Source organism: Nyctibius grandis, chromosome Z, assembly GCF_013368605.1.
Source record: "Nyctibius grandis isolate bNycGra1 chromosome Z, bNycGra1.pri, whole genome shotgun sequence".
NCBI lineage: Eukaryota > Metazoa > Chordata > Aves > Nyctibiiformes > Nyctibiidae > Nyctibius > Nyctibius grandis.
Window position 1 is genome coordinate 12,509,504 of NC_090695.1, and position 16,256 is coordinate 12,525,759.

Here is a 16,256-nt window from a genome sequence, read left to right on the forward strand (position 1 = left end):
TTAGACTTTGATTTTTCATGTTGATGCTGTGGTTGCAGGCTGAATCAGAAGATGGTTTGCTGCTGTACTGTGGAGAAAATGAACACGGTCGTGGTGATTTTATGTCACTAGCAATCATCCGACATAGCATCCAGTTCAGGTAAAACATCCACCCTAAATCTCATGTGAAGAGAAGGGACCGTTGCTACCTCCTGGGACTTGCTCTATGTGATGAATATCTGTCGTGTCTTTGACTTCTGCCCCATGCAGTGTACAAAACAGACAGTATTACTTCATTTAACAGTTCTTCAATATTTTTTTCTCTCACTCTTCTTTAGCGTGTGGACATGGGCCCTGTTGAACTCTTTTTACTCAGACATTGGTGTAAAGGCGAAATAATCAGTTTTCTTCAAGGCATTAGTCTGGGGCTCATTGCTGTGTTGTCAGAAATGCTAGTGAGCCACTGCGTTTGCTAAGCTTATGCTATATCAAGCTGTGCATAGTCAATGTTTTTGCTTCACAGCACAAGGACTTGCAAATAATGATAATGTAGCAAAATAAAGGATTTAATGCCAGCAAGGGGTCTGGAACTTCGTCTTATATGCCTTGTTTAGATGGGAGTTGCAGGTTTTTTAAATGAAAATGGAGGGGGTTTCTTGCAGTCCCATAGATAGGAAGCATGTATCATAGATAGGAAGGAGTATCTCGAGGATCTTCTTACTTGGGAGGGTGAGTCCTTGAAAGTGGGGAATAACGAAGTATGTGATGTGCCTTAGTTGTGTTTCTGTTCACCTGCGCTGAACAGCAGTCAGAGAAAATGGCGTGTTTTGTGCACGTTCAGCTCCGCAGAGACTCTCCTGGAGTCTCCTTGTCAATCAGTACTGAGTTTCATATAGAATTGCAGAGTTATTAATGTAGCACTGCCTTTCACCAGGGAGCTAGAAAAATTCCCAAGAGAAATTAGTGATAGCAGGAACTCAGATTGTTAATACCCTCCATCTTGAAACAGTTTCAGCTGCTGGCAAGCTTTGCAATTCACTTGGTATGGCCAGAGGGTGCAAAATCTTCTCCATGGGAGAAAGAAAGATAATGAAGTTTGAGACTTAGAACAGATCATATGTAGACCTGCTAATTTTCCTGTGGTCTGCTAATATGCAGTGTGAAACAGAGAGGTTCCCAGGAGCGAAGGGAATACATGGAGTCTAAAACTGACTTCCAGTTATTTGGTTAACATAAGGTTGTCACCTTGCTCTCTCTCTCTCATGCTCCCAGGTTCAACTGTGGCACTGGAGTTGCAGTCATAACGAGTGAAAACAAAATCAAGCTGGGGAACTGGCACAGCGTCACATTGTTCAGAGATGGGACAAATGGATGGCTCAGGATGAACAACGATGCTCCGGTGACAGGAAAATCTCAGGTAGGTAGTCCTGCACCTGCAGCTCGACCTTGGTCTCTCTCAAGATTGTGATGACATTTTTTCCTGCCAGCAGAAGTCTGATCAGATTTAAAAGGTACATTTTTATTTATTAGTGTTGGGGCATTTAGTGCATCAGGATCAGTGTACAGATTACTCTTCCACATATGTAGTCTAGAAATCACATAGATAAATATCCCAAAGCTGAATCCCATCACAGTTCCCCTGTTGTCCTCTGTGCTTGCTCTGCCACCCTTCTGCTGCACTTCGCTAGTCTCAGATGCAGACTGCTGTTAAAAGTTTGCCAGGTTTTACAGCTGCTGTCCCTAATTGCTTCCTTTTTCAAGCCTCATAGAGCTGCTCTGCTTCCTCAGCCAGAAAAATCAGATGCATATGTGTATATATTTATGTATTATATGCATATAGCCACACAATGTTTGTATATAGAGGTGTAATTACGTGTATACCATGGACATAGATTTAAGCACAGTAATGGAGATAGACGTTCTGCCCTGACTTACATTAACACCAACAATTTCATATGAGGCTGCCAGGATAAAATATAATAGAGGAAGGTGCCTTGACTTGCTCATCTGTTGCCAGGCCAGAAAACGGAAGTGAAATTCAGGCACTGAAAAAAAAGACAGTTGCAAATTGTTTCAGATGTCTTTCCTCTTCCCCTTTATAGCCACTATTAGCATGCCATCCCTAGCCCTGAAAAAAAGCAGCTTCACACATCTTATTACTTTACATTTTCATGTGGGCACTGCAGGGAAAAAATGCTGCGCATTGAGTTCTCATCAGCTGGGAATGGCAGAGGAAAGGATTTCAGTGTCTGTCATGTGTCGCTATGTGTTACCAGTGCTGTGAGGCCACGCAAAGGGCAGATGTGAGTCAGGAGAGATATGTTCAGTAAAGAGTAATGCCATTGTGCAGCACTTTGGTGAGACTGCATCTGGCTATGCAGGGCTATGATCACCTGTAGCCAAGAAAGATGAAGTCAAAGAAGGAACGATGCCACAAAGGGCTAGTAGGAGGGTTATGGTCCACAGAGTCTATTACAAGAAGAGTTTCACAGTGGACACACGTTTTTCTAGCTGCAGCTATACAAGGAAAAAAAGTTAATTGCTCCAGGTGCTGCTCTCCACCAGAACTTGCTGCTCCAGTAGTATTGTTGCTCCAGTGAGTCCTCCTCAGTCCTTCTTAGTTAGAATGACCTGGATTAGTCTCAGCAGAGTGGCGGTCTTTTCTGACCTGGTTGATTTTGACTTGAACAGTCTTAGAAAGTGCCCACAAGAGAAGTGGAGATTGACAGACCAAGGAGGGCGGGAGCATCAAAGGCGATGGAAGATGGCGAACAGCTGGAAGATGGCAAACAGCTGGACACAGGCTGGAGGGCTATGTGCCCACAGCCCTGGCATATGCCCACCAGGAAACCCTGTGGACATCTGAACTCTCTTTAGCCACAGGCTCCACCTGAATTGTTCTTCTCTGCTAAAATTGAGATCCGTTTGATGTGTTTCTGCAGTGCACTGTGCAGTGAACACCTGTAGACTCAATAAGCTTGGCTTATTTAGCCTGGCAAAATATAGGCTATGGGGATATAATTTATTGTTATAAGTACTAGGGAGGCAGAGCAGGGATGAAAAATACAGAGAGCTTTTAGACTAAAGGTCATCGCTGGCAGAAGGACACATTGGTAAAACTGGCCATTTTTTTTTTTTCCTTCCTGTGCTCTATAGCAGTGTTAGTAAACTGGTATGCATACATTTCTATAGGCAGGTTAAGGTCAAAAAAATAGATGGGGAGTAAATTTAGTGCTGGCAAAGTGAGCAGAACCCCACTGAAGTTGTAGTTGTGTCAGTTTATGCCTTGTCTTGGTTTTTACTGTTGTTTTTTGTCATTTTATTGTAATTCAACACAAAGCACTTGCTGGGTTCTGTCCAAAAGGCAATATCCCATTGATCTGTGTACTGCAGGGCTTAGAGTTTAGAAGACAAACAATTTTGGCAAAAGTAAAGGAAGAAACTGCAGCAAAAGACAGATCACAGTCCCTCCTCAGAACATAGTGGGTTTTAAGCTTTTTATTTTGTATTAAATAGTCCTTGTTGTCATGATGGATGTGGGTGCAAAAAGTAACGTTTAAAGTGATAGACTGAGTAGAGGAATGACTAATAGCAAGGAATTACCAATGAGCAACCTGCATATCCCCTGACACAATTTTTTGTGGAGGAAAAAAAATTGATTATACACAGTGTGGCTTAATTAGTTATCCTGTGTTATGTCTGTTCTACATCATGTTGTCCTCTGTTTTCCCTTCAGGGCCAATATAGTAAAATTACATTCCGGACTCCCTTCTACGTTGGCGGTGCCCCCAGCGTGTACTGGCTGGTCAGAGCTGCAGGCACCAACCGTGGGTTTCAGGGCTGCGTTCAGTCGCTCAGCGTCAACGGACAGATGATTGATATGAGACCCTGGCCATTAGGGAAAGCTCTCAGTGGTGCTGATGTTGGTAAGTGTAATGGTATGGGGTCTTTAATCAGTGATAAACCAGGGGTTGCAAAAAGTTGAGCAATGGTCCAGGTTTGAGATGGAAGGCGTGGTCTCTATTTTTGGCATGGTATTTCTCTGTGCCTTTGCACATTGCTTTTGCTGGGTCTGTAGTTGGAGAGCTTTATCGCATTATAGAAGTTAACATCACTGTAGTATACCAAAACCCCTCGTGGATGCAGTTATGCAGCACAATAGTAAAACCAGTTCTTGTGAGCAAACAGGAAACTCAGTGTTGCCAATATAATTACGTCTGCACCAGTATTTCTATCAGCGTCTCTCTGGATGCCTCTTCATGCTCCTGACTGACACAGTCATATCATCAGAAATCGATAGCATGCACGCTGTGTTTGTATTTAAAACACTGTGGACACAACAAAATGTGTTATTCCTTAAGGCATCATTGCACTTGTTCAAAGCAATGCAGGGATCTCTCAGACCCACAGCAGTGCTGTGGCCATTACAAAGGGCTTTTCCCCATGAAACCCCATTACTGCTGAGGCAAATAGGCTTTCCTCTCGACCATCCATTGTTTTATTTTCCAGTACTTTTTAAAAATGCCGTGGAATGAATTCTTTCAACAGCTTTATGAAGTGGTATTATAACATTATCTCCCCTTCACAGATTAAAAGATGGAGAAGTAGGGAAGTTAATTAACTAGTCCTGTATTATGTATTCATCTCTATTTCATTCATGTAATGGGCACTTGAAAAAAGTACAGGGCAACAAAATTCTTGCTTTAATGACCTCCCAGTCTAAACAGTTAGAGTAAGAGTAAACCCAAGTCATAAAGCGAGTGGTAAAGGCAGGAAATAAATACCGTATCACTGAACTCTCCATGCCATGATTCAGCCACAAAGTCATCTTTCTTCTCTTCTATAGCTGTGCATTTGGCATCCCAAGAAGGAAGTGATTAATGAGAAACTTCCTAACAATCACTCTGTATTCTCTAGATAACATGACCAAACTTCTGTGCAATACAGGAAGGGAACAGAGTGGCCCAAGAAACAGATGGTGAAAAAATAGGGCTTTGGAAGCAGAGAGTAATTTCACGATAGAGTGAGAATCTATGGAATTTAGATAGATGAAAGCCCTGCTGAAGTTCTCTGAGCCCTAATCTCTATTGCCTTTTGGATTGCAGCTAGCTTCATTCTCATCCATGAATGCTCCACATACTACTGCATTAACAATCAACATCAGTGAAAATAAATGCTGGGTTCTGCCATGTGTGACTCAAAACTGAGTGATAGAGACTTACTGTCCTTACGTGGTTGCACACGCTTATATGAAACTGTACCAAGAGAGACTTGCAAACAATATGCCATATAAGTTAAGCTTAAAATAAATAAACTGCAAGTGAACTCTACTAGGGTTTAGGGATGGTTTATCTAGCCAGTCTTCTGTTTGTTTCCTATTGGCACAATGTATAAATCAGGGGTGCTGTGGTACATGGACGGCGGAATTGAGGGTGGAAAGGAGAGGGGTCCGTCCTGCCCCTGCTCCATCTCTGCCAGCTGCAGTAGAAGTCCCACCAGACCATGAGCTAAGGGGCTGACAGGGGTTTGGAGCGGGCATGGCAGGACCCTGTACTCCACTGCAGCTTCCCGCCTTCCTCATCTGCCACTGCACCCAAGCAGATGAAGCCATCAGACCTTGGTTTGCCTTTTCGGTGTAGTCACCTATGCTGGCCCGAAGGCCGTGATAAGTCACTGAGAGATTGTGAGAGCAGCTTGTCCTTAAACACCAGCACTGCTCCAGTTCAAGCTGTCCCTCAAACCAGTGAGCCTGCGACTTGTCCCATTATTGTTATCTCCCTTGTCTTTTCTATTTCTCAAAGACTTTGTTTAACTTTGATCTGTTTGAACATACTGCCAGCATTGACTAACAGTGCAGCAGATGCAGTAAAGGTGAGCGTTGTCTTAGTTTTCTGTTTGTGTCTCAGACTCGATGCATTTAGATCCTTGTTTATTCACGTCTTTGCTCTGTTTCCTCAACTATAAAAGAGACCTAGTGCTAGTCATTTCTGTCACTGTCATGATAATAGGTGAGTATGTGAGGGAATCTCAGAGACTAGATACCCATCCTGCTCTGGTGCACCGTGGCCATTACAATGCAGCCCACAAGGGAAAAAGGTGGCTCAGTGAGCACTGTGAGCACCCCTACCCCCATTGCTGGTCGTGGGGCAGCCGTTTGCAGGGGTAATTGCCCCCTTCCACGTAGAAGGAGAATTTGTTCCCTTCTGGGGGACTTGTATGTTTTGCTATGCTCCGTGGGTTAGCCCTGGAGCCCTGTGTTATGACTGCTGTACTCAGACCTTCCTTTCGACAATGAAAAATGGGCCTGGCAGGAGATTTGTAGATGTGCCATACGAAACAAGTTTGGTCTGGCAGGGAGTTGCACCAGGTGACCGGAGAGTTACTGCCTCTGTCCTGAGTGGGATAGAAAAAGTTGTTTTCCACCTTGGATGTGATCAGGATGAACCAGCACATTAGCCATGTACATCTGCATACTTCTCTCTGCTTTTCTTTCTGGCTATGGGATGGGAAACCAAACTGTAAAGATAGCGCTGTACTACTGCCAGTACCTTATTGAAGATTTGTAGAGTCCTGGTCTGGAAACCATCTTTACAATCAGAGTGCTGTATTTAAACAAAACAAAAAGGGCATATCCCCTTCTTGCAGTAGTTTTGCGAGACTTCTCTCAGTCATCTCAGATAGTAAAACTGTTCTTGAGTGTTTATTGTCAGAGCTGCCTCATGACGCCTGTGCCTCTCAGAGGTGATATTTCAATATGCCTCAAAATAAATGTCCAATTCTTAGTTTGTCATGAGCACTTTGCCCCTCCAAATGATGTGCTTATACTTGTGTACCACAAATGTCTTGTTTGGTCTTTCTTAATGTATAAGATCAGTTTGTTACTATCAACGAGGGGAGAATTGTGTAATCACAAACTAAAATAAAGGAGAAGGTAGACAAAATCAACAAGAACTTAATCAGATATACGTTTGACCATTGCATAATCTAACTTTACATATATCAGTTTTAAGAAGTAAATGACTAAATTATTTGTTCTGCAACAATTTCAGCTTAATTCTAGCAAGAAGAAATCATCTCCTTGTTATTTTAGTTGATGTGCCAGCATATGCTTCTTTAGTTGATGTGCCAGAAATACTTCTTAAAAAGCCCATGTGCTGATGATACGGATCCCTTTTAGTGCAGACAAGAGGGCTGACAACCTCATTTTAGTTAATAAGATTAGTTGATGATGATTAGCGCCCTCCATGCTTACCATGGCATGAATTTACAGTGAACAAAGAAGCACTTCAGGTATTTGAAATTAAACAAGTCACAGTGCTTGTAAACAATCTGGAGAGATTTCTGTTTTATGAGAAAATAATGATAGGAACAAGAGCAGAAGAAAAGTAATCCAGGGAGTGACTGAAAGCTACAACTGTCATGGTTTTTAAGAGCTAATTTTTGATATTTTTAGGGCCTCTTCCTGGTCTGGTGCTTAAAAAAAGTGCTAAAAATCAAGTTACCTTGTCTAATTTGCACATTATTCGACAAACTGGGAAAGAATCTAGGCAGCAGAGCAAATTGTATTGGTTAGTAGCCAAATTGGATCAACAGCCAAATAAATCTTTGACAAACTTCTCTGATAAATCCATATTCTGTCTCTGTGTTTAGGTGAGTGTAGCAGTGGCATCTGTGACGAGACTGCCTGCATCAACAGTGGTACCTGTGCTGCGAGCAAAGCGGATTCGTACATTTGCCTTTGCCCTCTTGGATTTAAAGGTCATCATTGTGAAGAAGGTGAGAGGATGCTGGGCTGCTTATATTTCTTTGTATGAGTTATTTAGTGTTCAATGTGTTTTCCACATAGTGACATCCAAGGAGGTCTTGTGCTATTACATATATGCTATATGACAGAAGAGAGTACTTGTTCCTTTGTACTTTTAAAATTACATAGTGAAACCCTCCCCCACCATTCATTCTGGGGCTACATCCGGCTCCTGCATAATCAGTGATTCTCAAACCTCTTTGCTTGTTTAAACTAACTACAATTAAGCATCTAAAACTTACTTGTCAGAAGTTAAAATAATGTGCCACTCTGCAGCTGCACATTAACTCTAAAAAATCCCCACTTTTCTCCTAAAACCAGTGTCAGTTGTATGTTCTGAAATGTAAAGGATCCAATAGCAATTTCCTGCTGAAATCACAGAGGTACAAACAAATAGTTAAATACATACAGCATTATTTTCTGTGCTGCAGAACTTTCATGCCACTGCCCATTGTGTGCGTGCTTGCTACTTTGAAAAACACTATGGTGAATCACTAAAGAAAAGGAGCACAAAGCTTTATAATACAAATACATCCCTGGAAAAGGAAGGGATTAAGGAGAGAAGCAGTGTTGGCTAGGATAAAAAAATATTTTTAATTTGGCCGATGAAATTTTTAGGTTGTTTTTCTTAACGTTAGCTTTAAGTACCTAACAAAGGGAGCTGACACTGGTTGGTAGGAGTCAATCCTTTGCCTTTGAGCCTCAAGTGACCTGCTTGTGTATTCTGGATTTCCAGCACTCACCTTGGCCATACCTCAGTTCAACGAGTCCTTAAGGTCATTTGCTAGCACACCCTGGCCCTTGGAACCACAGAATTACCTTTCCTTCATGGAGTTTGAGATGACATTTCGTCCAGATTTAGAGACTGGTGTCCTTTTGTACAGCTACGACACAGACAGCAAGGACTTCCTCTCCATTAACATGGTGGCTGGATACGTGGAGTTCAGGTTCGACTGTGGCTCAGGAACGGCTGTTATCAGGTAAACAGCGTTGCTTGTGTTTCCTTTCCAACAGTGCCATGGTGCTGATCCAGGAGAGGAGTGGGCTGCAAAGAGTAATAGCCTATAATGAGGTATGGGAGCCCATCAGTCTCTAGTGCCTACTTCTTCTAAAGAAGCATAGAAACACTACAACTGTACTCAAGGGGACAGGAATTTTCTTCCTATATAAGTTTATGTTTCAAAGCTTTATTATCAGTGTTATCATGTCATGCCACCATCTTACTGCAGAAGATACTTTTGTTTCTGTATGGTATTACAGAAGTCCCCTTCTTGCCTCCATGACATTGTACCATAGCTAATTAGGGGATCTGTAAATATTTTATGCATCTACTTTCTAGCCACAGGATTGCACAATATTGGCACTTTTGTGAGCATCCTCCTCCCTGGTCTCCAGTTCCAGGCAGTAAGTACCGATCTGGAGGTGTCACAAGAAGATACACCTCCAGGTCCACTCTTTCCTCATAGTGCTGGTTTGGGGGGATCTGAGGCTAATACCTAATTTACATAACTTCAGCAGTCTAACAGATAAATACATGGTCTAAACGAGTGACCCAGGCTCCCAGGCAAAGACAGACCTTCTGAGAATGACTCATTGCATCCTAAAATTATTGTCAAGGATAGGAGCAATGAAATGCCTCAAAAAGGGCTGCTCGCTCTCTCTGTACAACTGAGTGCCCAGTCTCCGGGCAGCTGTTCCCTGCACTCTTCTGTAAAGGCAATGGGCCGAACAGAGGCATTCAGTACCTTGGATGTGGTCCAAGAGGCTGCCAGTTTGACCAGGCTGGCCTAATATTTAGAAATAATTTATATAAAGCTTATGCAAAATATGTACACTGCCTGCAAGTCTTGCATACCATGTGTTTCCTGTGGATGGACATCAGGAATTTTGGCTGCACTGTGAATGAGGACTCAAGCAAACAAACCCATTCAGATGACAAAGTGAGAGATGGTATTTCAAGGGAGCAAATGTAAAATAATGCACAACACTAACAGTCCACAGCGGTGGCAATACAGTTAGTGTTGTGAGACAGAGAAAGATCCTGGAGTCATCATGGATAGTTCTGTGAAAGCAACAGCTAGCTGCTTAGAGACAAATACAGAAAACCAAGTAGAATGCAGAGAATTATTAGGAATGGAATAAGGAACAATGCCTCTGCAAAAATCCACAATGCACCCTGTCTTGAAAACTTGTTGCCATTCCGGTCACTTCATTTCAGAAGAAATTAGTACAATTTAAAAAGGAGATTAGTGTTGATATCCAGAGAAGGGAAAGAAACATCTTCCACAAATGCAGCAGGACCCTTCAACCTGGAAAAGAAAGAGTTTGGTGGAAGTATGAGAAGGGATTTTAAATTGTAAATGACATGGATATAAATAAGGAAGTATGAGAAAGGATTTTAAATTGTAAATGACATGGATATAAATAAGGAATGATTATTCTGTATTTTTTCAATATGGAAGAATTAGAAGGAGTCCTGTGAAACTGCAGACCAAAAAGTAGCAAACAAAGAAAACAAGACTTTTTTTTTCAGACAGCACATAAATAATTTGTGGAAACTAATTGACACAGCATGTTACAGATGCCAGAACTATAAATAGGTTAAAAAAAAATTAGACAAATTTGAAGAAAGCTCCATTGAGGGAGATCAAACACAATTGTACGGATGCAGCCTCTGACTCAGGAAATTGCTAAATGACAAGTTGCCAGAAGCCGGGAGGATATACGAAGGGAAGAATCACTCCATACTTGCCCTGTTCTTTTCTCTTGCTGAAAAATGGCAGAAATAGCTAATGTCAGAGACCTTTGCTCCAACCCAAAATGGCCCTTCTCATAACAGCCTTAAATCTTTTTCTGATTACAGCTGTCTAATTCCTATTACTGGCAAACATAAGACATTAAAGTAGGCATCATTTTTTTTCCCCCCAAGAGTATTGTAGTGCTTCAAAACACCTTGGACTAAAGTTTAGCCAAGATGTCGGCTTGTAAACTGTGGCAAGAGCCAGAAGCACGTGCCTGGGAGTGGAAACTGCCCCTTTCTCTTGGAAAGCAGAAGAGGGAGCAGGACACCAGCTAGCACCTGGGTCGTGTGCATTGGCGTAAGAGTGTGGTGTGATAGCTGGGTAGTGGGGGAAGCCCATGAGACTGACAGGCTTCATTGAAAGTTGTTAGGATGTCCAGTTCAGCTCCTTTTTCTAGATAACGTGTGCAACTCGCATCCTGTCATGAGCTCTGTTGGTGATTAAGATTAGTAGATTCCCTGTTTTTCGTGCCTGCTTAGCCAGTATCCCCTTAAAAGTCTGCCTTGATCTTCATCATCCTGCTTCACGCCTACCCTTTGTTCTAAACAAGGATATAACTCTGCATCCTGACTATCTCTTCCATAGGACCAGGTTGTTAAATTACAATATAATCAGAACACAGTTGTAATGTTTTTCTAATTAAGGATGAGACAAGCTCATTTATGTATGTCAGCAGCAGCAGTGGGAAAGCTGACAACGGTGAAGTTTGGGTTTTGCCTGAAGTGTCCCGGGATGGAAACAGCACGGTGTGCGCGGGGGCTCCAGGAGAAGCAGGGATGCTGAGCGGACGGATGGATGCAGAACCTGAGCTATTTACCAAAATGTCTCAGGGGAGAATTTATTGTCCTCTGGGATCTCCCTTGGCCAGGCATTTGCAGGATCAAGAACTTCATCATTTGGTGTATTTTTTAAGGTTCGGTTTATGCAGGGAAAAGTAATCCTTTGACCCCACAGCACATGAAGAGCCAGAAGTGTTCAAATGCCTGCAGAAAGCATTACCAAACTCATGCTGGTTTCAAAACGCCTGTGAATCCAAGAAATAGCCTGCAACTCTGAAGTGATGACTCTGCAAGGCTTAATCATCCCTAATTGTAATTAAATCTAGCAGAGCAGGAGAGTTAACATGATGATGACCTAATCATCAGAGAAGTTAAATGTATATATTGCCAATTATTAGGTAGCCAGACCTGTCTTGTTCCTTTATATGTATACATTTACTTCTTCAAGGTGATTAAATTCTGTTACCTATTGATTTAACCAAGGTAGTTAAACCCTAAATGCTACTGCATAAGAAAAAAGGACAAGTGAATGGCATTGCTCAGGGATATTTTGTTATGGGGTTTTCTGAACCAAGTGTCAAAGTAATATTGCCAGCATAGTTCAAATAGATGAAAATGGGCATTGAGAAAATTTGGAGGAGCAAAATAGACAGAAAAAAAGATTTCAAAGCTCATGTTGATTGTTCAGAAAAAAAGAAAAAAATGAAATTATTTTCACATTTTCAAAATTATATATCTTTTTTAATCAGCATTTGAATCACTATTGACTCACTATTTCAAATCACAGTTTTTTCAGTCCTTTCATGTTGAAATGAATCTTTTTTTCATTTTTAAATGTAAGTAGCCTGAAAATACAAGACATTATTTCACCCAAAACAATTTTGTATTTTTTCAGTGAAAGCTAGAAAGTCTTCAGGTGTCCCAGATAGCACCATTTCTGTTTTTTCTAGCTTGACCAGTGAATTAAACACAAGTTTTCATCGCTTCTGGAGGAAAGGCTGCAAGATAACATTTAGACATAAAGTGTTTTAACCAGTGGAGTAAAATGACATTTGAAAACAAGATACAAAGTTCTGTAGCACTTGTAGAGGGGAATGTGGTTTTGCCCTTTTCCCAGGCTGCTATTCATATTAGTGCTGAACTAATAAAGATTGTAAGAACAGTTTTAAAATGCTTCCTTTGAGACTGGTGAATACTTTGCACAACTGAGGGTTATTGTTCCTAGCCAGGATCTCATCACATCATTAAGATCATATTTTAGTTACTTCCCCTTAATGTACAGCAGCCGGGCTGCGTGCGTGCATGCGTGTGTGTGTGTGTAGATGTCACTGTTAAATAGAGCTGCATAATAGAGCTGATAAGCCAACACAAAGTAGTTCTGTTTTAAAAGAGAACGAAGAATGTGGGACTAGACTGACCACTAAGTGGGAAGCTTTATCTCCAGGCTTATGTCATTGTGAAATGAGGATGTACAGCTAAGACAAAAATTTGGTTTTGTGCATTATAAATGACTGAGCAAAAACATTAGCTCAGAGGTAGATGAGACACATGCTGATTATAGAAATGTTTCATTTACAAATAGAAGTACAGTGCTTGTTATTTGCTATAGGAACGTGGTCTTACTTTCCTTTGCTGATGGGACTCAGAAATTATGTTACTTCCTTATAAGGAAAGAAACACAGTGATATATTTTTATTTTTTTATTTAGAAAATCATCCCAGATGACTTGACTTTTTAACATGACAACAATATGAAAATACCAGAAAGGCAAAAGCATAAAATACTTGAAAGTTTTCTTCCCCTTAAAACAGGAGTGAAGAACCTGTCAGTCTGGGTCAATGGCATGAGCTGCAAGTGTCTCGCACAGCGAAGAATGGTATCCTGCAAGTGGACAAACAAAAGCCCGTGGAAGGGATGGCAGAGGTGAGCATACGCATGGCTTGTCATGAATATGGTGTTAGACTACAAAATGATTGTATGGTAAGCTACACAGGCTGCTCTTAAAGATCTTATAAGCTCAAAAAAGTCTACACGTTAGAGCAACATTTTCTTAAGCCCAAAATTGGAAATTTGCACATGAAGTCTTCCCTCTGAGGACAGGGATCCTGTAAAGGCAGCTGAAATCACTACCTGCTTTTGCCATGTGCCTGGACTCACATTTTTGCATTTGGTTTGTAGATGTTCTTGAGGTTCTTTTCTTGCTACTTACTAGTTGTGACCGAGTCCATTGAACAACGTATGTCCTATGAAATGCGTCATCTGGAGAAGGATGAAATCGAAAATCATGCACAGAAAGTCCTGTTTTCACCTCTCTCTGGATATAGTGCTGGAAAGGAGGCCAAAAGAGAATTGTTTTTTGTCTTTTCCTTCCAAAAGTAATTTTCAGGACAGAGTAAGGGCTGGAATACCCAGACAGTTGATGACTTGCATTTTATTCTACATTCACCAAGAGGTCATAGTGAGTCAAGTTTTTAATAAAGTGCAATTTTGCTTGTACTGAGCAGGGTATTGTAAGCCCTCAAATGCATACACAGAGATACTTTTTTACCCCAAGAACTGGAGGCCAGAACTGCTTAGAAAATGTCTTTTATTCTTTCCTAGTGGTAAGTCTGGCCAGAAAACCAAACTCCAGATTCTGTTAGCAGAAGAATCTGCAGCTTTTTCTGCGAACTGGGAAACTATTTAAAGCTTAGACTCTTCTTGAAAAATTTGAATAAATTGAAATTCCGGTTGACTGTCAAGAAACAAATTGAGTGGGAAACATTCAAACAGAGCAGTCGAGACTTCTTTAGATAGATGGGTCAAGACAGATGGATCATTTTTTTCTCAAAGTGCTGCAGTGCAGCTGCAGCAGGAGGCTGGCTGGGAGCTGCCAACAAAGAAATCACAGGAGCTTCTGCAGGACTGGAATTACACAATTATCTTGTCCTTAGCCACTAAATGGCTTCCAGTTCACTCCAGGACTCTGACTAGTCCTGACAGGTATCCTGAGCAACTGCTTCTGCAAACTCAATGTTTCTTCCATTTAGCCCCATATCTTGCTATGGATTAGCGTTTCAGATGTCGGAAACATTAAATGAGTCTCTGTTCCATGGACTTTGCTCTGATTTTAAATTGATGAACCTCATTCTGGTTCTAGATTCACATCAATGTCCTTCAAGTCATTGCAAATAGAGCTAGATGTGCAGTCAGAAGTCAGAATGAGTCAGTTTCCTTTCTTTCTTCCTTCAGTATTCCCAATTTGAAATACTTAAGATTTTTCAGCTAATTCTGATTAGGATAAAGCACAGTCAGTAGAGAGTGTCCTACAGTGGTTTTCTTGAGAGAATTGTACAAAGAAATGCAATTAACAGAAGTAAAGAGGGATTAAAGAGTAAGCTATAACATCTAATGTAAGCTAATCTGAAGATACAAGCATAGTTCCAGCTACTAATAAAATGTTATTCCTATGTTTCTTGCAGGGGGCTTTCACACAGATTAAGTGCAGCTCTGAAATATATATTGGTGGAGTCCCTAGTTACGATGCTGTGAAGAAGAACTCTGGGATCCTCAGGCCCTTCAGTGGGAGCATCCAAAAGGTATGTGTCCAGAGTTGCGCACTGGAGATGTTTATTTCCATCTCATCCAGTGCACCTGGTGAAACCTGCCCTCATACCACTGGCAATATTGAAAATAATCCAAGATTTCACCTCAGGAGCTTGCCACAGAGTTCTTAAACACATATTTCACAGTGAAAACTTTTTGTAACTTTAATAGCCAGTAAATATTATCACGGCCATAATTTTCATACTGTACTAATAAGTGAGCAGAAGCCATTCGGGATCAAGTTCAGAAAGGTGCATAAAGCTATATCAAGATTAGAGTCCTCAGAGTGCCCTTAAGCATCATATATAAATAAATGAACAGAAGAAATATTCACATACTTCAAGGTATGCACACTGAGGCAGCTAAATGTCTGATGTAACCGATACAGTAATGAGTGAAAAAGAAGCTGCAAATTACAGTGGATCCCAGTCCAGCTAGCATATTCTTATACTACACAGCAATTGAATGCCTCACTGCCTTCCCCTCTTACAATTTTATTTGGGGCACGTGAATCAAGAATATCTTTCTCATTGTTGTCAGACTTTAGGGGTGATGTTCCAGTGGGGTCAGCTGTGCATGGGTGCAATTCTCTTCTGGAGAATAAATCTGTAAATTCATAGTAATTCCTAATAAGTGATCAAAAGAAAGTTCGGACTGAACTAACATTTGCTCTCCCAAGATTAGGCATACTGAGAATAATTTGGATAAAGCTGAAAGGTTAGCCCTGAATCCTCAGAGTTTTAAATGAGTGGATTATTGCATCGAATTTCATAACAAATTAAAAAAACCCCATAGTGTGTCTCAGAACAATTGATCACATGAAGAAAGGTAATCGCAATTCAGTGTAAATGGTTTCATCGCTTGGTCCGACATTTTTTGCTGTCTTTGTCAGCTGTCTAGCAGAAAACATGAAGTTCAGGAAAACTGGAGGAGTGTGTAATAGTGATGGGAACAGGTTAGTCACACCACCATCTTTGGAAAGGTGGCTTGAATAAATACAGTGCATTTTGGAGAGCAAGATAGGGAGCCTGGGAGCAATTAACACAGGTCACACTTACAAGGTGAGGGGTTGTACCCTCGAGTACAGAGGCACTGATAAGGATTGGGAAATGCTGTGGGTGAGCTTTTACTTCTGTGATGTAGTTAAGAAGGTGGATTTACTGTCTCAGAGGCCTGAATGGGATGTCAGGGAAGAGTATTGCCTGCCTTCTGGGCACTGGGAGACTATTAGTTGACTGCTGTGTTCACACATAGTAGGATTTTGGATAATTGTATAGAAATAAAGCTACAAACATCACCAAGTACTGG

General features: G+C 41.2%; 1 protein-coding gene across 1 annotated transcript in view; it reads left to right on the forward strand.

Moving 5' to 3' along the window:
• The window catches only part of EGFLAM (EGF like, fibronectin type III and laminin G domains), a 73,489-nt gene that overhangs the window by 44,469 nt on the left and 12,764 nt on the right, over nucleotides 1-16,256 (forward strand). Inside the window, exons 11-17 of the mRNA XM_068422999.1 lie at nucleotides 39-139; nucleotides 1,252-1,396; nucleotides 3,716-3,905; nucleotides 7,630-7,755; nucleotides 8,520-8,763; nucleotides 13,175-13,286; nucleotides 14,825-14,941. Of these exons, the coding sequence (XP_068279100.1) occupies nucleotides 39-139; nucleotides 1,252-1,396; nucleotides 3,716-3,905; nucleotides 7,630-7,755; nucleotides 8,520-8,763; nucleotides 13,175-13,286; nucleotides 14,825-14,941 (1,035 nt within the window). The remainder of the gene's footprint in view (nucleotides 1-38; nucleotides 140-1,251; nucleotides 1,397-3,715; nucleotides 3,906-7,629; nucleotides 7,756-8,519; nucleotides 8,764-13,174; nucleotides 13,287-14,824; nucleotides 14,942-16,256) is intronic.